Below are 26434 nucleotides of genomic sequence, written 5' to 3'. Positions count from 1 at the left end.
GGGAGGCCTTCTTGTTAGCTTATCTTCTTGTGTGCTATCTCTCTCTTGGATAAAATGAAACCAAGGATTTTGCCTCCTTCAGTGCGGTACCCCAAGCACCTAAATTATTGTCTGGCACACAGTAGACCTCCAAGAAACATTTCCTGAATGAACGTTAAGTGAATGAATGCGTTCCTGGCTTTAAGGCCATCTGTTTAATTCCTTAAAGCTTTCATCTTTCTGAGCTAAGAAAAGCCGTCGTGTTGGATCTGTATTTTCAGCTTTATGAGGGAGCAGGATGTAATAAGAACCCTCTCCCTAGGGCAGATGGTCTTTACTTTCTTCTCCTTCTCCAATGACCTATAAGTTACCTACTCATATATTATTTTGTGTATTGTTAGAGAATTTTCTTCTTTTGTTGGACTGCCTCCCATTTCTACTCTCCACGACTGTCATTTGATCTCTGAGATTTTGTTTCTTTGTTTACTTCACCGTTCAAAACATAAAGCAAAGGAATGTCTTGGCAGGAAGGAAAGGAGTGCCTTATGTACGTATGCTCATGGGAGGCAGTATCTCAAATGAGAAATGTCCCCATCCTTTGTTGCACATTAGTGTTTACTTTGATTCAGACTGTTAGAGTGAAATTTTTTAGGCAGAAATATTCTGATTGACCGACCATGTATGAAGTCTTTAAAGTTACATGAATATTTATTTTCCTATATATGCCGGGCAATCTGGGGAAATTATAATCCATGAACCTTTTGCTTTCAAGGAACACAACTAGTGTTGTGTTGAAATATATCACAGTGAACGAATGGTACCGTGAGAGCGGCTACGGGAAGGCTGGCACTGTTTCTTCCTATCTTGATCTCCTATTTTATATCATTTATAGATAAATTACGGGAAATACCTTGGCCCAGAGGATTCAGAAATCCCTGTGTCATCTGTGTCTATTTAATCCATCATTATTTTCAAAGTTCACCAATGACAAGGTTTTTGGAAACTGAATTTGCACTCGCTTCCTGCCCACCCCCCGGATATGTTAAACTATGTTACAGTGATTAATAGAGCCTCTCTTGATAATTGGATTCTCTAGAAATTTCCCAGGCTCCTCCACTTTGCCTCCATATGTAAAGGAAGCATGCTTGAAAGGACTGTCATCTAAATACCTTATTTTTACCTTCACTGGGAAACAAGTACTGGATGCTAAATGTCCCTCCAACCTGTTTTTAAGGCTTTATTTACCTTTGAGCCACTTCATTTCTTCTCGCAACTCTTTAAAGAATTTTTTTACTTATTCCTACCACGCGTGATTAACTGTGTCATTGAACCCAGTTCATTTAAACTGGAGGCAAGCGTTAGTTAATGGATTGGTCAGTGCCTTGCCTTTCCTCATCACAGACACAGGGGGGCACCAGATTGATGGAAGAGGGAAAATTTCATTTCTACATTGATACGAAATGAAATGTGTTGTTTTCGTCAGGTCTTTTTTATTAATCAATATAATATCAATATCAAGTGTTAGTAACTTGTAAGGAAAAATAAAAACCAGTGTAATGAATACCAGTCTACTTCTTTTTTTTTTTTTTAAATCTTTTTCACTTTTTTTTTTTTTAAGATTTTATTTATTTTGACAGAGAGAGAGAGACAGCGAGAGAGGGAACACAAGCAGGGGGAGTGGGAGAGGGAGAAGCAGGCTTCCCGCGGAGCAGGTAGCCCGATGCGAGGCTCGATCCCAGGACCCTGGGACCATGACCTGAGCCGAAGGCAGACACTTAACGACTGAGCCACCCAGGCGCCTCTTTCCCTCTTAAATATTAAGAATTCCAGGGATGACTTGCCGGCTCAGTCGGTGGAGCATGCAACTTTTGATCTCAGGGTTGTGGCTTTAAGCCCCATTTGGGGAATGGAGATGCTTAAAAATCTTTAAAAAAAAAAAAAAATTCCAATTAACTGGGAATATGATAAATAATGGACATTAGTGCAATTCACATTTTTTTTTTTTTTTAAGTAGGCTCCACGTCCAGCGTGGAGCCCAGCACGGGGTTTGAACTCACAACCCCAAGATCAAGACCTGAGCTGAGATCAAGAGTGGAATGTTTAACTGGCTGAGCCACCCAGGAGCCCCAATTTACCCTATTTTTAAATCAGAAAAGAAATTATCTTGGAAAATTTGGTTTCAACTGATAAAAGAAGTGAGAGGACTAGTTTTAAAAGTAGCTATAGTTCAAAACAATCATCAAAACCTTTTAAAAAGAGGGTGCCTGGCTGGCTCAGTTGGTAGAGCATGCGACTTTGATCTTTGATCCCGTGGGTGGTATAGAGTTTACTTAAAATTAAAAGTAGTATTACATGTTAACTAACTGGAATTTAAATAATGAAACTTAAAAAAAACTTTTAAAAAAGAGAAGGTATTTCTGTGTGAAAAACTAGGTTTTCACCTTTTCACATTTGTACTGTATTTTGTGTTTGGCACATTTGCGTTTAAAAGGTAAAACAGTAAACTCTGATTTTCTTGCGTGTTCCAGAATGGATTGTCTCCATTGCACATGGCCACACAAGGGGATCACTTGAACTGTGTGCAGCTTCTTCTCCAGCATAACGTGCCTGTGGATGACGTCACCAATGACTACCTGACTGCCCTGCACGTGGCTGCCCACTGTGGCCATTACAAAGTCGCCAAGGTTCTCCTGGACAAGAAAGCGAACCCCAATGCCAAAGCCCTGGTGAGTGGCTCAGCTAACAGGTCCAGCCTATGTTGTCTTGCTGACAACGTGTGACCTCCACAGGAGAGGGATTACCTTGAGGAGGTAAAAAAACAGAAGGTCTAGTTAAATAAAGTGTACGTCCTATCAACTATTTCAAATATCCTTTAAAGAAATGGCCTATTTCTGACGTGAACAAGGCTGATAGATCTTACATAAGTAAGACCCAACGACTGTGTAAGTACAAAAAAGACTGAGATGGTCACACTTATCTTACTGAAGGTAAACTTATAATTATGTGAATTAAATTTTTTTTCTGAGATCCAAAAACATGAGGCAAAGTGGTCAAAAAACTTTCTCTTACACATCAGCGGTCTGGGAATTTGTGAGCTGAAATTTTGTGTTATGTTTACCGTGTAAGCTAACGTACGGCCTGTCATCTCCTTTTCCTACTGATAAAAATGAAAATTTGGGCCTGATTTGTAGTCTTAACGCCTAAAATGATCTGTTATTTTAACCCCTAGCTGTATTATAGTTTGATTTTCTTGATGAGATAGTGTTTTTGTCTTTGGAAAAATAAATAATCCCAATTTGGTAAGCTGTTTAAATTTAGTTCGGAATAAGCACCTATGTTTAGGAAAAAAAACAGTCACCAAATGTTAGGGAAAACATGTGAGTTGACGAGCAATTTTGAGGTACAGCCTTTCATCTGATCAACTGATTTAGGAAGGGTCACTGTTCCTTTCCAGCTGGTGCTGTCTCCCTGTCCGAAGGGCTCCCCAGAGCCTCAGCTGCTCTGGGGCCCCAAAACTCGAGGACTGAGGAGCACTCCGACCCCAGGCCGTCATTGTCACTCTAAAAGCTTTTACCACAGCAGCATTTCAAGAGCTGTTGACCTGCCCAGTATATCAAACATATCTTTGAATTCTGAGAAGGGAGGAAAAGAAATTAGCAATCATGACTCATTTTTCCATACAAGAAAAAAAAAAAAAAGCCTTAGAACAGGGTGTGGGCATTCACTCTTATTTTCCTCTGACTCGGAAGATTTCACAACATGTGGAGGTTGTAGCCAGTCCTCCTGGGATGGACTATGGCCAGGTAAACGATCTCAGAATGGCTATGGAAACACCTCTAGTGACTTTGAAGTAAGCTTTTATAGTGGACCCTGATACTTGATGGTTCTCTATGGCGACTGAAAAATGCTCTGTGGTCTCAATTATCAGGCAGTACGATTTGGGAGGTAATTTGTTAAAAAGCAGACTCCTTTATTAGATTAAATATTAAACCAAATGATCCAAATAACATTGGGCTGTTTCCTGCTTCCTTGGAGTAAGCACCTATTTGAACCTTAAAACTGGAAGGGATGAAAACATTCTAGAACCAGTCTTGTAGTTGTCCTAAAATGCAGCAGAGAATACTGAATGGTATTGGCAAAGTTTTGACTGTGAGGACAAATGTTTGGGCCCAGCTGTTTTTAGTCTGTATTTGAAATGAGATGGAGGAGGGAGGGACATATTATTTGGAAGAGTGAATTCCAAAATAAAATAATCTAAAAAAAAAAAAAATGCATGACCATTTTGCCTCAGCTACCAAGAGGCTGCGACAAAAATTCACTTCCTGTTCATGATCACCAGAGTACTGTGGATTTCTAGGAGCATCTAGACTACCTACGCTTCCAGAAAAGCATCTGCATTCTGTTTAACCCCTCCTTGTTTCATTTACTTCCAAATCCTTGCAGAACATCATTTTCCAAACATTTTACCACACTCAGAGGAATTGGATTTCCATGAAAAGCAGTCATGCTTCTGTGTCTTTGTCCCTTTCAGAATGGCTTTACTCCTCTTCATATTGCCTGCAAGAAGAATCGAATTAAAGTAATGGAACTCCTTCTGAAACACGGTGCATCCATCCAAGCCGTAACCGAGGTGAGGGGAGTAGGATTTCTGGGGTTCTCCAGATCACCAGGGTGTACCTTCACAGCTGGACTCTCAGAGCCATCCTCCATGAACAGCTCGTTTTGCTGTGTATGTGATTGCTACTGATTACTTTCTGAACCCTTCACCCGAGGGGCTGCACGTCCGGAGAACAGACACATGTATGGGGGGGGGAATGAGTGCAAACTCATCATCCAAAACACACGCTCCGTGCTCAAGGGTGAGTGGCACCATCACTGAAAGCATAATTTACATGAGATCCTGTCATGCAGCGCTTCTCAGTTGGGGGTGATTTTGCCCGCCAGGGGGCATCTAACAAAGTCTGAAGGTATTTTTAGCTGCGACAGCCAGATGGTGCTACTTGTGTCCAGTGGCTAGAGGCCAGATGCTACGGAATATTTTACAGCGTACAGGCCAGCCTTCTACACCAAAGAACTATCTGGCGCAAAATGTCACATGTGCCAAGGTTGAGAAACTGTATACCACCACCTCTCCGTGTTTGTAAACTGAACCTTTCTCTCTCTCAAAATTCAGAATTAATGAAACACAGAGTTGCTGAAGTTAATAGAGGACTAGCTCCAGGTTTCTTTTGTACAAACCGACATGGAACTCAGAGGAATGTTCCACCAGGGCCAGTGCTGAGCCTGCAGCACAGCAACCCGAGCTTGGCCTCCACCCCTCCAGACTCTCCACCGCTGCCCCACCCCTGGCACCCCGGTCTCCATAGATGCCAACCGTGGCACCTCCCTAGACTGGACACCCTTTCATTCACCTCCCTATCTCTGCACCCTGCATGTGTCACCCCCGCTTTGCTCAGCTAATCCTACACACGCTCCAGGGTGGGATCGGGGGCCACCCTCTCCAGGAAATCCTTCACCCCCTGGCCTGGTCTAGGAGCTCTTCCTCAGAGCGCCTCTTCCCGTGCCTATTTCCATCGAAGCACTTATGACCTAGGCTCACCTGCCCCAAGAAAGCCCAGGCTCCACTAGCGCAGGCCGAGACCCGCTGGTCTGTAGATGCCAGCAGCACAGTGTAGGCCATCCAGTAAAGGTCGCTGAATGCACCAATAAAGACTGGTGCATCGGACGCAAATATAAAATTTGAGATCTAGCCCAGTGACCGTTGCTTTGCCTCAGTTTCTTATCTGCAGATGAAATATTTGCCTTGATTTGTAACAGAATTTTAGAATTATTAAGTGGTTGAAAATATTAAGACTACTGTGTTCTTTCATCACTCTTATGGCTTTATTATGGCACCTGTGATTTTAAAAGCTTATTCTCAGCGCACAGCAACCATTTTTTAAAGGTCAGAATGGGCTCTGAAATGAAATTTTTTTGACTGATGTTCGAATAAATATCCAGAGACGTCAGCCGCTGAGCAGGGACTGCTGCCAGGCCTGTAGGTACTCCCTCGGAGCTTTCAAAGGCAGGGCAGACCGAGATGAGGGCTTGGCCCTGCATATATGTTCTAATGACTCCCCCTGCTGATGGAAGAAAGTGCCAAATTACAACACAGTTCTTTTCTCCAGTTTCCTCCGTTCCCACTATTTGAAGGCGGGGCAACCAGAATTCTTTCTCTTCTGCCTTTTACCTCACTTTTATTAGGCAGAATTCCTTTCACGTATTTTTTTGACATTTTTTGACATTTCTCAAATTTCTGTTGTGATTGGTATCTCCTTCTCACTCTCTTTAAAAAAAAAATTAGCTTTTTCTAGCCATATTAAATATTTTAAAATATTTTTACCAAATGATGATGTTCATGTTGCAAGTGGAATGAAATTCTAAAAAATTACAAATGGCATCATTTCACATAAAAAGCACAAATGTTATGGGTGTGTGTGTGTGTGTAGGATTGAGACAAACATAACATTTAAAGTCTGGTCTAGTGACCATTGTATTATTTGCCTTAATCATGTCATAAAACTATAAATATTAATTTATAATCCTAAAATTAAAAAATTAAATGATTAAAGCTATTAATGCCGATTTGCTCATTTATTAGAAAGTTGGCATTAAGTACCATGCTCTTTTGTGTATAATGTAATCAGTTGATTCTTAGTGCATGGGAATCATTTTTAAAGGCCAAAATGAGATCTGAAATAAAAGTCAACTTTTTACTAATATGTATGTAATCACATGCACACCGCTCTCTCCCCACCCCCAACACACACACACATAATTATATGCATAAAGAAGGTTTGGTAGCAAAGGCAAAAAAACTTCAAGTCATTTTTCTCTAATTTTTTCTCATGGATCTTTATAAAATACATGAAATCTTTCTTCCTTAGTGGATATGACATAGGTCTTTCATAATCACTGAACCTGCTTTAAGGAAATGATGATCAGGTACTGATACATTATCTTATAGAATCTGTGCCCATAATAGGCAATGTCCTTATGTCTTCTGATCTGATCACTCAAGTGGTTATGTTAAGGTGGGTGGGTGGGTGGGTGGGTGGGTGGGTGGGGAGCAGGCAGGGAGGCAGGCAGACAAAACCTATTTATGATAAGATCACAACATTTCAAACTCTTTTCTTCCTAGTCGGGCCTTACCCCAATCCATGTTGCTGCCTTCATGGGGCATGTAAATATCGTATCACAACTAATGCATCATGGAGCCTCACCAAACACTACCAATGTGGTAAGTATCCTTTTAAGAAAGAAGGTCCAGGGGCACCTGGGTGGCTCAGTCATTAAGCGTCTGCCTTCGGCTCAGGTCATGATCCCAGGGTGCTGGGATCGAGCCCCGCATCAGGCTCCCTGCTCATCCGGGAGCCTGCTTCTCCCTCTCCCACTCCCCCTGCTTGTATTCCCTCTCTCGCTGTGTCTCTCTCTGTCAAATAAATAAAATCTTTAAAAAAAAAAAAAAAAGAAAGAAGGTCCAATTATGGATATTTAAGAAACTGGTAAAGATTGCTCTTATTTACATATTTTTTATTATAATTAAATTAATTACTATTTACTGTGACTGCTTAAAAGGACAAAATTTGAGAATACCTCTGGTTTCCTTTACTTCGAAGGCAAGATCCATTCAATTGCTAGCTGGTCACAAATTGTTAGGGCTTACGGGTTGTGTGCATTAACCTTACAGATATGTTACTATTGGACATTATGCTCTGAAAAATAGCTTTTGTGGGGGGGAGAAGAATTTTTTTTTTTTTTTTTTTTTTTTTACAATAGCAGTATTTAGGAAGTGTTTCATGTTGAGGAAGCACTTCAAATTATCATTATTGTAATTTCAAGTAAAATCAAAGTAATTTTTCTCTTTAGTGTGCTTCACCATGTTATAGCAAACCCATGGTTATAGCAAATCCATGTTCATAGATTATTGGGTGATATTGTTTTTCCACACTAATCATTCCTCTGCAGAACCATGAGACTCATATCAGAGTAAGTATCAGAGAAGTGATTTCTCACGCTAGATCTACACGTGGCATTTGACATTATTTTACAGGACTTTTAAGTTTGACATCATAGTGTTATTAGCATAACAGACTGCAAGCCTAAGAACCCTAGTTGGACTCATGAGCACCAAAGCAGTAAAAATCAAATAAACCACACTCTAGCACAGAAGGGGCCAGCCGCAAGGTCCTGCACACTCCCCTGAGGGTGGGCTTCCAGTAAGGCTCTCTGTCTTCTGGTGCCCAAATCAACACATCCACAAGATAGCAACAGACCAGCTTCTCAGCTGACAGGTAATCTTTTCTGTTACTAATGCCAGAGAGTGAAGGACTCACTTCATAAAGAGGACCCTGGATAATATGATAAACTCTATCCCCAATGCTTTACCAGTAAACATAGTAACAAGTTACATGTGAAATGTGTCTTTGTATATCCCGCCAAGGAGGTGGATATCCTGTAAAGCAAGGCTTGATTTATAAATGGAATTTGTAGGTGGGTATCAGTGGTGTGAGAGAATCTATTTGATTTCTGTGACTTTTTATTTCTGTCTCTCCATGTTTTTTATGTGGTTTTCATTTTTTATTAAATAAATGAATAGATAGCATGAATTCAATTTATGCAAAGACTAGGATACTGGTGTGCTGAGATAAAGCAGAGAGTGCAAACCAGCCATCCCCAGCCGAGTCTGGCCCTCAGGGGTGTCTATGTTGCCCTTGAAGATTTGGGTTTTTGTTTTGTTCTGGGAGCAACTCTGATTTTGTGGTCCAGGCTTAAGAAGTATACATCAAAACTGCCACTGCTTTTGAAAAATAGGAAGGTGTGGCCTGCCAGGGCTGGCATCCTGCACGGCGACTGAATCCGTCCGCATATCGGGAGGCAGTGGCCTCCCATGGGCGAGGCGTGGGGCTCTCTTGTGGAGCATCCCCAGGTGCCCTCCTTCGCTCATCTCCTCTCCTGCTGGGCTCCAGTGAGCATTCAGCTCTCGAGCCCTGAGGAGGCCACACAGAGCAACACTTCTGACACTGACAGAGACTGGGCTCCCCAGTGTTATAGCAGTCCTTCGATAGTGAATCAGCTGGATGTGAACTTCTTGAGTATTTAATTTCCTACCTTTCCTCATTTTCAATAAGGAAGTACTTGGGACTATTTTTTACCTAAAAAAAAGCCCTCCATCATAAGCTTTATGCAAATAAGACATGCCACCCTTCTTGAGAGCTGCAGTTAATTACCTTTGGCTCCTGTCCCCCAGAGAGGAGAAACAGCACTGCACATGGCGGCTCGGTCTGGCCAAGCCGAAGTTGTGAGGTATCTGGTGCAAGACGGAGCTCAGGTAGAAGCTAAAGCCAAGGTACGTGTAACACATCAAAGTGTGTGCTGTTGAGGAAAAAACCCTTGATTTAATTGCAACCTTTAAACACATGCTTGCTCTCTTCCAGGAATACTTTTATAAAATAATGATGAAAGTCTCTATCCATGTGATATTGTAAAAAAAAAAAACCCCAACACATTTGTCCATTCAATTATTTGACAAAATTAAATGGAACAAGAACTTTGTGCCAGAAAGAACTCTGTGTCCTTGGCATATTGTTAGCCCCTAGCAGATGTGGAACCAAACCGAGACTTGGTCCAGAGTTCTTCGCACTCCACAGAGAAGGCCTTAGGCTCAAAGCTTCTAGAACAAGCACAATTCGGAAGCGTGATTGAACTCTTTTGGTTGACTTCTGTGTCACTTGTCACAGCCATAAAAGGAAAAAGAAGTTTTTACTTTTTCTTCATAAGTTGTGAAGCTATAAACCCTGAGACTTGAATCGGAATGGCTTTCAGGGATGGGCCTTTATGTAGAAGAATGTCAGGGTTGAGTTTGAGTGCTTCATTCTCTGCCTGGTGTTTAACTTCCAGAAGAAACCCACTTACCTGTCACTATTGAGATGGGTAGTTGGTCTGGTTATCAAAATGGCAATTCAGGTCAGGAATCATAAATAAACATGTAAACGCCTTAGCCGCTTAATTTAACCTTCATATATAAATATACATTTATTTCCATGGTGTGCAGTTTCTAGTTTCAAGTTAAGTAGAAAGAAAACCAAGACTGGGCGCCTGGGTGGCTCAGTCGTTAAGCGGCTGCCTTCGGCTCAGGTCATGATCCCAGGGTCCTGGGATCAAGTCCCACATCAGGCTCCCTGCTCAGCGGGAAGCCTGCTTCTCCCTCTCCCACTCCCCCTGCTTGTGTTCCTGCTCTTGCTGTCTCTGTCAAATAAATAAATAAAATCTTAAAAAAAAAAAAAGAAAGAAAGAAAACCAAGACATGTATGAAGCAGTTTGTATACAGAATATTTCTAGACTTTTATAATATTCCCCCAATGTATTTAGCCACCTCACCTGTATCTAATTTGACAATTGTTTTTTAGCAACTTCTGTCAACACTCTCCAAAGCTTTCAACTTAGTATTCTTAGGGAAAAATTAAGCCTTCCTTTTCATACTCCTGTTTTACCTGCTAACATATTGTGTGGTTATATAATTAAAGTAATTAGAGCAAGTATAGCACAGAGTAGTAAGGTGACTAGTACAAACTTACTAGTGTGGGAACAAACACAACTAGATCATTGTAAGCATGAAATCTGCAGATGAGCACCGAGGTTGTAACATCCTGAGCATCAGACACACACTTTGAGTGTCCAATATACTGTGGTGCCAGTTGGTGGATTTTACAGAGGATCTGGAGACCTTTTCTATAAAGGGCCAGAGAGTAAATATTTTAGGCTTTGCCAGATGCACCATCTCAGTCACAGCTGCTCAACTCTGACGTTCTGGAGCAAAAAGCAGCCATAGGCAATACTGCATAAGCAGAAGGGCATGTCTGTGTTCCAATAAAACTTTATTTACAAACACAGGCAGCAACTGGATTTGGCCCCTGGATTGTAGTTTTCTCACCCCTGATCTAAAGAGATTGGTTCAATCCACTTAATCAGTAAAGTGCAATGGATAAGAAAGGCTGTACTCCACCGTGGATTACAAGAAACCTCATTTTCTGAGTGTTGTTGGTTCCGTATCAAGCATTGTACCTAGGGAATGGTGTCACCCACAAGCTGAAATGGAAGACAAAATTTAGAGTGATTATTTTGTTAAGGAGGCAGTATGTATCATGATTCGGAACCTGACTTCCTCAGTCAGACTGCCTGGGTCTAAATCTTGACCCACCACGTCCTAGCTGTGTAATGTTGGGCAACTTAACATCTCTGTGGCACATTTCTTTTCCTAGTTTCTTCATACAGAAACTGAGAATACTGATAGTTGCTAGTGATAAGATTGGTGTGACTCTGAATGAATGTAGGTGGAGTACTTAGCACAGAGCCTGGGACATGTAGATGCTCAGCAAATGTGCAGTGGTCTTGGTAGCAGGAGGAGAGTTATGGGAGATCTTTCTGTGGCAAGTATCTTTTTCTGGTTTCAGTATTCTTCTTCTGGTGGCTCCCCCAATTCCTGTTATACTTCCTACATAGATGCTCTTGCTTTGGCCTTGACTCTCATCCTACTTCGGTTTTCAAAGCCATCTCCTGTTCTCCAGCTACTTCTCTCTACCTTCCCTACAGGAAGTACTTACCTGAACTTTTTCCCGTTCAAGTGTGGGATTTCCCTTTGGATGGCCACCACAGGGCATCATTGGGCAAACTAGGAAAAGATGCCTCTCCCCCTTGGGGATAAGACCCTGAGGGTGCAAGATTTAGTGCCTCATGCCTGGGGGTAAAGTATAATAAGGGGCCCTTCTCCTTGAAGCAGATCTAGCCCATGCTTGACAAGCAGAGGGTGGGCTGGCTTTCAGCCCTCTGGGCTGGGAGCCTTTGTGCAGGTAGACCTGTGCACCCCCTGTGCTTTTGACTATGACAAAGTGGTACCAATAAAATAATTCATTCCATATGAGGGCCTCATAGCTGGCAGAGGTATAATCCCCTTTCTAGTTACTTGTGTTTTACTAGGATTCATTCCCTTATCTCCCAAAAAAGGAGCCACTGGAGGTTAAAATTTTGGTAAAGTATGGCAGGTACTAGTGGGGATAATTTATAGACAGAACTGCCTTTCATACTTTTCATACTAATAGGTTACTCGAAAGGTATTGAAGGGGCTTAGACCCACCATCTTCACCTTTCTGGACGTTAAAGAAAAAGATGAGATGGTTTTTAGCATTGAATCAGAGAATTGAAGGTAGCCTCTGATACCAAGCAGAGTTTGCTGAATGTCTCACAATGTCACCATTGTTTTCTCAGCTAATCACCTTGTATTTCTACCTTGCTGCTTAGGATGACCAAACCCCACTGCACATATCTGCCCGACTGGGGAAGGCAGATATCGTACAACAGCTGTTGCAGCAAGGAGCATCTCCAAATGCAGCCACGACTTCTGGGTACACCCCACTCCACCTTTCGGCCCGAGAGGGACATGAGGATGTAGCTGCATTCCTTTTGGATCATGGCGCATCTCTATCCATAACAACAAAGGTATGAAAGTGAGTCTTGGAATCCTGCTGTGTCCCCCAACATCCATCCTCCTTACAACTGAGGCCAAGTATACAAACCACTTTCAAATCAGGAGGTGAATTTTTCTTGGGTTATTTTTGTTTGTTGTTGTTCTTTTGTTGCTGTTGTCTTGTATGGTGAATGGTCTGATTTTTAAAATCTCAGCTCTGATGCCCCAGAGCAATAACCTACCACTCGGTTGCTGTGCAGGTGCAGGTTGCAAAATTTAGAGCTCACTTTTTGCTGATGCCACGTAAACCTAGTGAGTGTGATAGAAAGATGAACCGGCCTATGGCATGTCTTAGAAAGCTAGAAATGGGTCTTTCGCTCTCATATTTGGATGCAGAGATCAATACACGAGACGATTACAATAATTGGAATACGTAGAAAACTATCTGAATACATGATGACTGCCTCCAACTTCACCCCCTGAGATTCTTTAGGCTCTTCAGTAGAGTTGAGATGCACAGTTCCTGGATCTCATTTAATATCTGAAACAGAGTAATGAGTGATGCAGTTTCGAGTGCCCTAGGCCTCCCGCCATGCCGGCTGCCCATTGGCTCTTGTCGGTGTTAGTCTCATGAGGTCAAATATGCTGATGACCCTCCAGGCACTGATTCATGCTGGGGACCCTCCATGACAGCAGATGCGGACTGACTGGTGGATGCCCGGATCCTTGTGGGAGTAGGCAGCAAGAGCAGCTACTCAACTCTCAGTGCCCAACTCTTGCAGATTGATTGGGCTGGAACCATGTGTTATTATTCAGTTCACCTGTGCTAGCTAGAATGCGAGAATCTCTGACTTCTACTCCTGAGGACCAGAGCATACCTAAAGATAATGTGTATACACGCAGAAATTGGAGAAGAAGACACAAAGGGCTCCAGTCTGGTGATGTGAGATCCTGGGAGGTCCAGACTTGTCCTGGATTTTCCCAAGCCCTCCAAATCCAAATTGGGCCTGGGACCCAGGAACCTATTCTTCCCAAAATATGAAACGCCAAAATAGCTCTAGAATAAACCCCAGATCCAGCTCTCCGCTGGTCAGATGCCTGAGAAGTCCCAGAGTTAGTGGCATATTGTGGCTCAGTCAACAGAGACAGAAAGATTAAATATCCTGCTCCTCCTTGTTGATAAGGGGACTCGGGCTGTCATCTTCCTGTGTTGGTCCTTCAATGCAGGCTTAACCATGCTTCATCATTAGAATAATTCATTAGAAAGCAATGTCTTTGTGTCATTTCTATTGTTCATTATTTTTATGTTTCTTATTTCAGAAAGGATTTACTCCCCTTCATGTGGCAGCGAAATACGGGAAGCTGGAAGTAGCCAATCTCCTGCTACAGAAAAGTGCCTCTCCAGATGCTGCTGGGAAGGTATGGAGCTGACCGCCCTGTAACAGGCCACTTCCAGGGTAACCAAACAAGCCTTTGCTCCTTCACCAGCAGCCACCCAAATTAGGACTAGGCCAGAGTTAAGTCTCATAGGATGAAGATCCCTTTGGACATAGGAGGTGAATGCTGGGGTCCAAGCACTGGGAAAACTGGAATGTAAATTGCACTCTGTGTTGAACCCAAACTAACCCCATCTCCTATATCCAGGCCTCTGCTGTTAAGACACTTTTGACGCTGGTTGTTGTTCTCTGCACGTGTTTTCAGAGCGGGCTAACTCCACTGCATGTAGCTGCACATTACGATAATCAGAAAGTGGCCCTCCTGCTTTTGGACCAAGGAGCCTCACCTCACGCGGCCGCAAAGGTACCTGGGATTGGCCCGCCTGGGGAGGCTGGTGGGCAGCGTCTGCCGGTCTCTCTCTGTCCATCCCCTTTGCTGCTCATGTGGCACCCTCCACCTTAGACATCACGGAGAAGTCACGGACACAGAAGTGCCTCGGGAAATCTGTGCCTTCAGCTATTCGGTCAATAGTGTGGTAGATGCTCAATAAATCCTCACTTGCTAATTGATTTTCCTTAAAAATCCAGGACATCCTGGGGCCTGTGAAGGAAAAGAAGTTGAGGTACTGTTCAGCCAGATTAAAAACATAAGCACAGCCTGAGGGAGTAAGAAAGTCTGAGTTGTCAAAGTTATAAAATGTGTTATATTTTCCTGGCCATAAGACATTGCCTCTGAGTTGTTTATTTTTGTTTAATAAAATAGGTTTGGAGGTTTTATTTACGCATTTTTAGTATTCCTAAGGGGAATCTTTATTCCTCTTGTTAGAGTATTTTTGACCAGTAGACAACCTACATTTCTCAGAAAAGAGATATGTAGGGTATATGGCTTCCTAGTTACCTGGACATGCTGACTTGAGGGGCAAATCATAAAGAAGAGGTTACTTAAAGATAGGTTAATCGAACACTGTTGGTTTAATAAGCTCTCTGTTGAACAGGTGGCTGTGATCTGAGAAAACTGGAATGATACAAACCACAACTTAATGCTGTCCTGTGCTTTTACTCAACACTATTGTTGAAGGAACTTTTAGCATTTTTAAGCTTTTTACATCTTTGGGTTTTTTTTACTCTGCCATTTTGGGGCAGCTCTGGTGCTCTCTTTAACCTTAGTGCTTACATCATATCGGTTGTAATCAAATCTGAAGGGGTTGTTCTAGAATGCTTTGAAGACTTTAAGAGAGAAGGTTTTCAGGTATCTTCTTTTAGGGGGTAGGTTAACTTTGACAAGTATTTCTCCTCAGGACCTCTTTACATCTATGTCTTAATTATTTCCTGCCCCATCCTCTCCAGAATTGTACTCAGTGAGATCTAGAATTCAGAATCATACCCCTAAATTTGCTTTTCATCTAAATGTGGCTTCCCCCCATAGTTTCTGATCCTGACAAACATTTTTTTCCATCATAAAGCCATGCCTCGACTTTTGGTGAAGCTTTATCTTTTTTTTTTTTTTTTTTTTTTTTTAAATTTTATTATGTTATGTTAATTACCATACATTACATCATTAGTTTTTGATGTAGTGTTCCATGATTCATTGTTTGTGTATAACACCCAGTGCTCCATGCAGAACGTGCCCTCTTTAATACCCATCGCCAGGCCAACCCATCCCCCCACCCCCCTCCCCTATCTTTTTAAAAATGAATAGCAGCATTATTCCCTAGAGCCAAAAGGTGGAAGCAACGGAATTATCCACTGAAGAATGAATGGATAAATAAAATGTGATGCATACCTACAATGGAGTATTATGCAGCCTTAAGAAGGAAGGAAATTCGGGGCACCTGGGTGGCTCAGTTGGTTAAGCGACTGCCTTCGGCTCAGGTCATGATCCTGGAGTCCCAGGATCGAGTCCCGCATCGGGCTCCCTGCTCAGCGGGGGGTCTGCTTCTCCCTCTGACCCTCCTCCCTCTCATGCTCTCTCTCATTCTCTCTCTCTCAAATAAATAAATAAAATCTTTAAAAAAAAAAAAAAAGAAGGAAGGAAATTCTGGCACAGGCTGCAACATGAATGAGCCTCAAAAACACCATGCTGTGTGAAATAAAGCAGTCACACAAAAGGACAAATACTGTGTGATTTCGTCAAGTAGAGACAGAAAGTAGAATGCTGGTTGCCAGGGCCCAAAGGGAAGAAGAAATGGGGAGTTGGTGTTTAATGGATAGGCTTTCAATTTGAAGATGGACAGTGGTAATGGTTGGAGAACAATGTGAAATGTACTTAACAATGCACACATTGTGCACTTCAAAATGGTGACAATGGTGAGTTTTATGTAATGTATATTTTATCACAATGTGAAAAGTGAAAAAAATTACAATGTAATTTAATGATTGTCTATTTCATTTCAGTATATTTTAATATCCTTCTGAGCCTGGGCCACTTTTGTTATGTTATAATAACCCCAGGTTCTTGGTAGGCAACCAGTGAATAATTAATAAGCAAACAATTCATTCCTCACATGAGAGTAATAACTTTGACAGAACTTGTGCCAAGCAGTTTAGGATGGACAAGATTCATAAAGCAGTAAGTGAAGCAAAATGGAGTGCAGTCCACCCTTCCATCCATACATTCTGCCTTTCAGTCCACGAATAACTCTGAAATAGATCAGTAGTTGGTATATTTGCAGTTAGGTTCTTGCTTTATATTTGTCAAACAAGACTCCATGTTTTCATGTCTGCAGAACATCTTTAACAAAGGGTTGAAAAGAGTTATCACATCCCTTTAGCCTTAGGCGTAGCTTTTACAGCCAGTCAAAAACAGACTTTTCATGAGATGAGATGTTAATTCTTGCTGCCACGGGGCACTTGCCCCTCTAGGAGCCTCCGTAAGCCATCTCTGGGGCAGTGATCCTCGTCGGGAGCTTCTAGGCTTTGATCCTGAGCAAAGCCTGTTCCATCAGTTAGGGATAGGCGTCATCTACTGGAAGAGACCTAGCTACAGTTGTTTAAATGGATGTGGCTCTGGGCGCCTGGGTGGCTCAGATGGTTAAGCGTCTGCCTTCGGCTCAGGTCATGATCCCGGGGTCCTGGGATCGAGTCCCGCATCGGGCTCTCTGCTCCTTGGGATCCTGCTTCTCCCTCTGCCTCTCTCTCTCTGTCTCTCATGAATAAATAAATAAAATCTTTTAAAAAATAAAAAATAAATAAATGGATGTGGCTCTATTTTTCTCAGGTTATAAACACTCTGGAGGTGGGCAGTTGTTGGTGTTGGTTCAGTGTTTCCAGAGTGTTAAGGAAAGTTCCTTGTGATTTTTTTGGTTTTTTTGTTGTTGTTGTTGTTTTTTTGGACTTTCCTTTGAGAGATTGTTGTTACCCAGACTGCCAGGCCCTCTTTTTAAGCCACAAGCAAGAAAGAAAGTCAGACAATAGGGCATTCCCAGAAGCTCCACCCAGCCCTTTCTCCTTATGTCTCATTGGCCACCTCTTCCTGCAAGGGAAGCTAGGAAGTGTAGTTTTTCAACCGGGCACAGTGCCAAGGCACTTTTGTTAAGGAAGGAGGGAGAATGGATATAGGGTCAGCAAAGAACCTCCTGTACCCCGGGGAAGCTTTAGCATTTCTAAATCTGATAGTGGTGAAAATGGGGGACAAAGGCTCAGTAAGGCCCGATTTGAGCCGGAGGCTATGACAACAGTGACTTCAGTGTGAACTCTTCCTCAATTCACATGCTTGGTTCTTAGGGTATGTGATGCTTTCTTGCCTTTTCTTCTCTTTCGTAGAATTGCCAACATATTTTCTTACTCATACGTGTCCTAGAAACACGATGTGATCTTGTAATGGGGGAGGAGGAAAGGTGCTGGAAAAGGAGATGGGCTTCTGTAATCCATTTTAGCCGGATCTAATTCCTGAGGCAGGACCCTGCACTAGAAGGAGGATAACCTGGGTACTTGTGGAAGGCATAGTGAGCCCTAACTTGTCATTTGTCAGATTTCTCTTTCATAAAATATGCAATATATCTATTGATATGGAACAGTAGATAGAGATGGTGAAATTTCTTAGAAAAAATATAAAGCATGATATAAATATATTACTTTGGGTCGTTTAAAATTGCATTTCCTTTTGTTTTCATCTTGAAATGCAAAAGTACACTTGGCAAGCATTTTGTCCTCTGTATCAAGGGGAGAAAAATATTTAAGATAATTCTGTAGTTGAATCTCTCACTATTTTCTTTCTCTTCTGATAAATGCATCTGTCCCCTTTAGTGTGACAGGAAAGAATCATTTGACTTTCCAGAAATTAGAAAGCACTTAAGAAATTTAGAAAATTTCTTAAGGTCTCAAGGTGAACTATTTGTTTATTATTTGAAACATGTTTTAAGTCTTTCTGTGATGAACTTCCCATTCTAAAATAACACCATCGATTGTTTTTCTCTTGCTTTATACTTTCCTTTGTAGCTCAGGTACAGAGCTCAGAATAAAGCCCTCACTTGTAATGAGTAACTTGTCTGAAGTCAGCATGCATTACAGAGATGCCAGAGCTTCTCTGGATTAGTATTCTTTAGGACCTAGGATTTTTGGGTGGAATTAAAAGTAATCAAAAGGATTGTCACCTCTCAGAGGACACTGACCTGCCTTCAGGTTTTGAAAAGTGACTAATGTGAAGATTATGTCCGTGCAAAAGCAAAAAGAAATAAGATGCATGGTAAGAAGCTAAACTCAGACTACCTTGCTGTCACCACTCTGTGTAGCCAGCGTTAGACATATTGACTAATCAGATGTCCTATTTTAGCACTGTTTTGTGAATTTTGGTCTTTTAGGCAGGGGTGGGGATGGGAGCGAAACAGACCTCCCCCTCCTGTCACTTGCTGTAGAGTTGGGCTCAGTCCAAAGCTCTACATTTGGCTCTGAAGGCAGTCTCTTTAGGGTGTGTCTGTGCAGAGGGACAAATGCTTCCCGGGTCAGCTGGGGTTTCCAGATGGCAATAGGTCAAAACTAAAAATAGGGATATAAAATCTTCTACCCTGCCCATCCCATTTGGCAGAGTGTGGTTTCAGAAGAGTCTGGAGGTGGCATTTCCACTTGCATGGGTTGATATCCAACAGCTTAAATCCTCTACAATTGATTATAGGAAGAGTGTCTGTCAAGTGAGAAACACTCCTCCTAGGACATGCTAGTGACTTAAAATATGAGGGTTGATTGCTGTAGGCTGACCTATCAGTGGTACAGCAGCCCCTACTGTCCTCCATGTTGACTTTGACCCATCTGTATTGCTTGGAAAGATCGCGACTGGTAGTTGTCTAGGTTTGGATCATCTTCCCAAATATAAATCCATGAATTCTTTTTTTTTTCTCTAAACCTCCTTTTCTATAAAAAAAGTTGTTCTAATTTTTCATTGGCATATTTTATATAGTCAGATTCATGCCCAAGTCAAAATATAACCTTGCATTTCTCTTAAATGACTGTAAGGCAGGACAAGTTCCCCTCCCTAGCATAGGGGACCTTTCTTTCTTAGAGCAAAGGACTTTGAGGGATCCTGAGGCACAGCTAAATAACAGTTTGCTGAAGAAATTTAGGTCGCCTCTACCTTGAGCGCCAAGGGTCAGCCAAGATGAGGATCCCAGAATGTTCAAAAAGTTCTAGTAAGTCTGACTCAAATTCTAAGGATTCACCAGTCACCGTGAGGCATTAGTAGAGATACAAAGACAAATATGACACAATACCTGCCCTCAACAAATTTGTATTTTAGCAGGAGGAAACAGGTGTGGAAAGGAAACAGCTCCACTAAGTATCTCCAAGACTTTGATTAGAGTCAGTTAGGTTGGGGTGGGTATAAGAGGGTAAGGAGGGGATGAAACACTTCGTGAGAATATGACCCTTGAGCTGAAGCTTCAGCTGGAAGATGCTGGCCCCGAATACCTGGTGGGGAAAAACATTCTTGATAGAGTGGTACAAAACAGAAACATGAGCTGTATCTTATTTGGGAAACCAGTTCAGCTGAAGCATAACCTAGAAACTAGGGTTTCATAAAAGAGACAATCAAAGGGGCCATGAGAGGAGGGTGCCTGGGTGGTGCAGTTGGTTAAGCATCCAACCCTTGATCTCAGCTCAGGTCTTGATCTCAGGGTTGTGAGTTCAAGCCCCACATTGGGAGCCTACTCAAAAAGAAATAATAATAAAACAACGGGGCTATGACAGTAGATTATAGCATCTTGACTACCATGAACATTACATTTTTCAACTTGTTCGAAACAAATAACCATTAAGGATGTTTTAAAGGCAGAATAATAGCTCTAAACGTGCCCATATTGATTGTTGTTTCCTACTTGGGTTTCCTCTCATTACCAATTTAAATAAAGCAAGTAGTGATTGAGCACCTACCAACGTAACTACTATATTCCTTTTGTAAAACCAGTGGTACTCTGTTTCTCTTGCATTAAACCATCCACAGTATGTTTTCCTGATTTAGAAATGTGGAAGATGAGGGCAATACCTTAATGGCACAGTGCGATTTATCAGTTTGCTTATGTGATTCTCAATTTTTAAACCGTCGAAGAAAATCACTAGAAAGGGAAGCATTCTATTTGAAAGTGCACTGCACACATTTTTATCTCGTTCCTGGGCATGTGACCAAGTGATTCGTGTTGACAGAATGGTTATACGCCACTGCACATCGCTGCCAAAAAGAACCAGATGGACATAGCGACAACTCTGCTGGAATATGGTGCTGATGCAAATGCGGTTACCCGGCAAGGAATTGCTTCTGTCCATCTTGCAGCTCAGGAAGGACACGTGGACATGGTGTCACTGCTCCTCGGCAGAAATGCTAACGTGAACCTGAGCAATAAGGTAACCTTGCTTTTTCTCTACAAAGCTTACAACAGAACCTTACCTCTCAGAAAGGTCACTGAGAAACATGAAGAATCCAGGTCAAATCCAATTTGTAAAGCGTAATATTGCACAAAGATGTTTGCCAAAATGTTTATTATAGCAAAAACTTTGAGAAAATATGTTTAAGCAGTAAGATAATGGTAAATCAGTAATTGTAAAGTCTTACAACTGAGTAACATATAGCCCTAAAAATGCAGTCCACAAAGTTTTTTGAATAACATGAAATTTTGTTAGAATGTTAATTCAAAGAGCAACATTGTTACCATACCAGAACCTAGTAAGTAGTAAGTTGTAAATTGTCGCCTGTTGATTTAGTCCACAAACATTTTGGGGCACTTCCTCCTTACCTGTCCCAGTTTTAAGTCAGAGATTACAGATACTGGAAATAGTGCTGCCTTCAGAGAGTTCATTAACAGAAATTTAGAGTAGGTATTTTATTCATAGGCTGGAAAGGTTGTTAGTCTTCGTATGTAAATTGGCAGTTTCAAGGAACTGATGAAGCCTCTGTTCCCCAAATTTTTCAGACTCCCCTGCCTTCATAGTTGACATCCAACTCTTTGTGAAGAATTTTGTGAAGCAAAGCAAAAATCCAGCCCACAACTGGCCAGAGACATGTTAATGAAGTTACGACCTCTCATTGCATATACGGGGCTTGCTGAACTGTTTATTAATACCTAAGTCTGAGATCTGCTCAAAACACAGAACAGATGTTTCTAAGTCTTCCCTTCAGATAACACAAAAGCCGGCAAGAGTGCCCCCAAATTCTTGATAATCCGAACTCCCTGGCTTCTTCTCTCCCAGTGGTGATGGTACACCCATAGCTCAGATATTGGAGTAGAGTTTCAAGATAGCAAGAGTTTTATGATGACAAATAACAAGTAACTTAATTTTTTTTTTCCAAAAATATGGCCTGTGTTTTGGAATCACAGAAGCTTTGAATCTCCTGGGTGTGAATCCTAAGCCTGATTTACTTGATGTGACCTCGCCAAGCTTCTATTTTGTCCTCTAGTAAATGAAGACAAAATACTTACCTCACAGAGATGTCATAAAGATTAACTGAAATAACATTCAGCACTTTCTACTTAAAGCAGAAAAAGAATAGTTATCTTAATTTTGGACTTCTCACAATTTGGGGAAAAGGTTATTCTGCACTAATCTGAGTTCCCAAGGTTGTAAATTAACACATTCTGTAGATGAAAAGACATACATGAGAAAACAGGGAAACCTTTTTTTCAGTTTTAGTATCTTGAAAATCCTTTATGATCACTGCAGAGCAAACACATTTTTTCATATTTTTCTGGTGTAACAATTTGATTTTCTCATATCTTTCTTTTTAAACATTCCTTTTAGGAATGCATGTCTCTGATTTAATAGGAATCACAGAGCAATTTCAAATAGCCATTATCAGGGTTTTTTTTTTTCTTTTTTTTTGAGTTTTTTAATTTTGAGGGTTCAAATACTAACATAGAGACCAGGCTTACAATAATCTGCTACAAAATTCAACTTGTCTTAATGAGGTAGAAGACCTGGTCTTCTCAAATTGAAGTACATTCTGGCATCCACTGAGTCTATTTTAAGAGCCCAGAATAGTATAGCTCACTAATCCTCTCGGAGACAATATAGGCCTTAACAATTGGTTAATAGGTAAATATTTTCAGTAGATTTGATACCAAAGTACAATGTGACTTTTTTTTTCTTTAAAATCTGGCAGTCAAAATAAATAAATAAATAAAATACTCCAGTCAACTAGTTGCAGTGTATATCCAGCCTTGCATTCACCTTAAAATCATAGACAGTTTTAGACTAAAAATACTTCAGCATTTCTCAGTGTTTGCTTTGGTAGACTGGACATTAGCGAGGGAATTCTGAGGACCACGTGATATAGTTAACCAAGGCAACCTGGACGTCATCAGCCACCTTCCTGAAAAAACTTGACATCAGCAGAAATACTTCCAGTGAAATTTTAAAAAGCAGATTAGCTGGCTTCCCATTAGCACTGTGTGCCTTAGGAATTTGCAAGAACTTCACGGCACCTAGAAATGATCTAATATGAAGGCATTTGTAAATCTTCGCTTCCTTTCTCAGTTGCCATGGTCTCTATAGAAAGTATTAAATAAGTCTTGAGGTGAAAACAGAACATGAGTAGAACTTCATTATGCAATAAGGAGCTCAGAGAGTTAGTTCTCTGTCAATTTGCCCTAAACTGCCCGAGTTTTAAACACCTGCCCATCCCAACTCCCCACTTAACACCAAATTTTATGTCCTTGCTAAAAAAAAAATCAATATTAAAAGAGAGACATAGCTTTTATGAAAATTGATGTTGAACTAAACCCTTCATTGTTTTCACTTTGTTCTTTTCTTATTAGCCACCAGAAGTTCCTGGTCACTTTAAGGAAAAGAGGCCATAAAGCCCAATTACTACTGAAGTGTTAGCATTTTATTCGATTCACTTTCAGTTTTGATGTTCCTACCTACCTTCCCACTTGGATTTTGCAGACCACAAGTAGCTCCATTCCTTTGTACTGCTAATGGAATATTAAACAGGGCTGTTGATATTCTGAGTTGGTGGTGTTCTCTTATTCCAAGTAAATGCCATTTTTAAAATGAGCAATGGTTGAAACCTTATAAAAGATTAACAGGTAACTTCTGAAGTCAAATGGGGCTGTTTTAACCATCATGCTATTTTTTTAAAGATTTTATTTATTTGACAGAGAAAGACACAGCAAGAGAGGGAACACAAGCAGGGAGAGTGTGAGAGGGAGAAGCAGGCTTCCTGCCGAGCAGGGAGCCCAATGCGGGGCTCGATCCCAGGACCCTGGGATCATGACCTGACCCAAAAGCAGACGCTTAACAACTGAGCCACTCAGGCGCCCCCCCCCCACCGTCACGCTATTTTTTAAAAATCTTTTTAATGGAAATCATGAAGATAAATGGAAGTTTTTCTTTATTTACCCTATTTTACCTAAAGGTGATTGCTTTGTCTTCTGATTTGATAATTTAGTAGATGATTAAGCGCTAGATGCTAGACACTGGTTACGTAAAGATTAAAGATACATCTGCCTCAACAAGCTCACAGTGGTTTGAGGAAGACAGACAAGAAAACAGAATTTTAGTGCAGAATTATGATGCTCTTAGTAGAGGTGAGCACATAGAAGGTGTGCACATAAGTGTAACAATGAGCCCTTTGAGAGACAAGGAGGGAGGGAGAAGCCCAGGAGAGCTGGGAGTCACCCCATGCCACAGCTAGAGTGGGGAACCCATGGGGGCAGCGTGAACATAGACTTCGGAACGTGAGAGAGTAGGGCACGTGCCAGAAGACATTCCCCAAACTTTGCTGAGAACCATCCGTAAAGAATCTTCAGAAGTCTTGAAAAGTCTTTAACTTAAAATAAGTGACCATGTCACTTGTACGAAATATTATGGCTAAAAACATTTGTTTCCTCTCAAGTAGAACATGGACGGGGTGGAGGGACGGGAGAAATAGGGGCTGGAGATTGAAGAGCGCACTTGTGATGAGCACCAGCTGATGCATGCAAGTGTTGAATCACCATCTTGTACACCTACAACTAATAGAGCACTGTGTTAACTAACTGGAAGTAAAATAAAAACTTAATAAATCAATAAGGTAGAAGAGGGGACATGATTCTCAGATGATGTCAGTTTGGGTGATGCCAGTTTTGGCCCCAGCCTATTTTTCTTGGATTTCAATTGAATGCATCTGCCCTCCTTTCCATATTTCCTCTTTTCTACAGTTTGAGTGGGCTTCCTCCCAAATCCTGTAAACATTATTAAGAAGTCAAGAGCAAATGACTTGTCCTGAATAAATAATGTTCGGCATCTCGAGGGCTCTGTGCCCTTGCTGCTCTGGCATCTGATTCACTCCTCTCCTCTGACAAAGAGGACGGCTGAGGTTCTCATCACATGGATGCTAGAGGAAGACACAGAAGGCCTCTGGGATGCAGAGATTAACTTCTGTGCTCATATTAGGGGAAAGAAAACAATCTGGAAGCACTAACGCCGAGTTACTTTCTCTTAAATATTATTCATGAGAAGACACTTTAACAGCTACAGAGGATTTTGAAAGTGGAGTACAGTCTTGGTGATATTTTTCTTGGCCATTGGAACAACTAGGTGGCCTGCGTGTTCCGTGGTAGACTCAGTTTCAAATATTCAGTCTCATTAAACAGATACCCCATCTAAATGACCTGGAAATTCTCATGATACAGCATTCATTTTGCATTTCCCAGGCCATCTTTCCTACCCAGAAGCAACATATAGAATATATTTATCAGCTTTGGGTATTCATATTTGTTGGAGAAAATATTGTCATCATATATTAATTTATCATCATATTTAATTTATAACTAATTTTTCTTTTAATAATTTCTGCTAATGCCAATGCCAATGGTAATGTGTTGAAATTCCTGCATAATTTTGCAAAAGAAAAGTCTCTAGGGGGGTTTGGTAGGTATTTATTTACTTATTTTTTGAGTATAGTTGACATACCATCTTACATTGGGTTCAGGTGTACAACTTGGTGATTTGACAAGTTTATCCATTATGCTGTGTTCACAAGCGTAGCTGCCGTTTCTGTCCTGTCACATCACTGTGACAGTATCTTCGACTCTATTCCCGTGACTTATTCACTCCATAACTGGAAGCCTGGACCACCCCCTCCCCTTCACCCATGTTGCCGGTCCCTCCATCCGCCTTTCTTCCGGCAACCGTCAGTTGGTTTTCTGTATTTACAGGCCTGATTCTGCTTTGTGTTTGTTTCTTCATTTAATTTTTTTTCTTTGCGGAAGTATTTTAAGGCAAATCCCAGACATTATATCATTTTATATCATTTTTTTAAAAAGACTCTAGTTTTAAAAAATGAACACTGAAGTATGTAGTAGGAAAATGATATAATGTCTGGGGTTTGCCTTAAAATGCTTCCACAAAGAAAAGAATGAGCAGGAAGTAGGGCTGGATGAAGCAGATGTAGGAAAACCTTGATGATTGCTCAGTCTGTGCTGAGGACACAAGGTCCAGGCCACCCCCTCCACTTCTGAGGGTGTTTGAAATTTTTCATGAAGCCTGCAGGTAGCAATGTTGCCATGGTGCTAATATGGAAACTTATCCTGCAGATTTTTTTAACATACCAATTCTAGGCTTCCTGTCCTAGAGTTCATAAACTGTGGCTGGAACATGCCTGTGTGCTATACTCCCTTCTCTAAGATGACTGTACTTTGACTCTTTCTCAGAGTGGCCTGACCCCGCTCCACTTGGCTGCTCAAGAAGACAGAGTGAATGTGGCCGAAGTCCTCGTAAACCAAGGGGCAAACGTGGATGCCCAGACAAAGGTATACAAAAAGAATGTGCCGGTATAAAGTGTCATTTAGTGACTCCTATATGGAAACAATAACAATTTGATGGGGGGGTGGTGAGGACAAATTTTCCATCCTATCTCTTACACATAGTATTTCAAACATACATCTGTGCAAGGGACACCAAAGTCTCTGGTGACAGTGGCCCAGATGCTTTTATCTTCAGTGGCCTAGGCACTTTATCCTGGCTGCCTGTAGATGCCCACCGTGGTAGCGCTATTATTGATCCTTGTTGCAACAGATCTATCCTTCAATGGCAGAGTGTAAAATCTTGCTCC

General features: G+C 41.4%; 1 protein-coding gene across 1 annotated transcript in view; it reads left to right on the top strand.

The window, feature by feature from the left end:
• Positions 1 to 26434, top strand: part of ANK3 (ankyrin 3) — a 329559-nt gene that overhangs the window by 170611 nt on the left and 132514 nt on the right. The window contains exons 10-18 of the mRNA XM_064594667.1: positions 2508 to 2705; positions 4511 to 4609; positions 7160 to 7258; positions 9269 to 9367; positions 12316 to 12513; positions 13802 to 13900; positions 14183 to 14281; positions 20548 to 20745; positions 26034 to 26132. Coding sequence (XP_064450737.1) covers positions 2508 to 2705; positions 4511 to 4609; positions 7160 to 7258; positions 9269 to 9367; positions 12316 to 12513; positions 13802 to 13900; positions 14183 to 14281; positions 20548 to 20745; positions 26034 to 26132 — 1188 coding nt within the window. The remainder of the gene's footprint in view (positions 1 to 2507; positions 2706 to 4510; positions 4610 to 7159; positions 7259 to 9268; positions 9368 to 12315; positions 12514 to 13801; positions 13901 to 14182; positions 14282 to 20547; positions 20746 to 26033; positions 26133 to 26434) is intronic.

Source organism: Mirounga angustirostris, unplaced genomic scaffold (assembly GCF_029215605.1).
Source record: "Mirounga angustirostris isolate CCGP_5_RB_7025 unplaced genomic scaffold, mMirAng1.0.hap1 SCAF_6, whole genome shotgun sequence".
In the NCBI taxonomy this organism is placed as follows: domain Eukaryota; kingdom Metazoa; phylum Chordata; class Mammalia; order Carnivora; family Phocidae; genus Mirounga; species Mirounga angustirostris.
The sequence above is the reverse complement of the archived record's forward strand: the minus strand, read 5'-3'. Positions and strand labels throughout refer to the sequence as shown.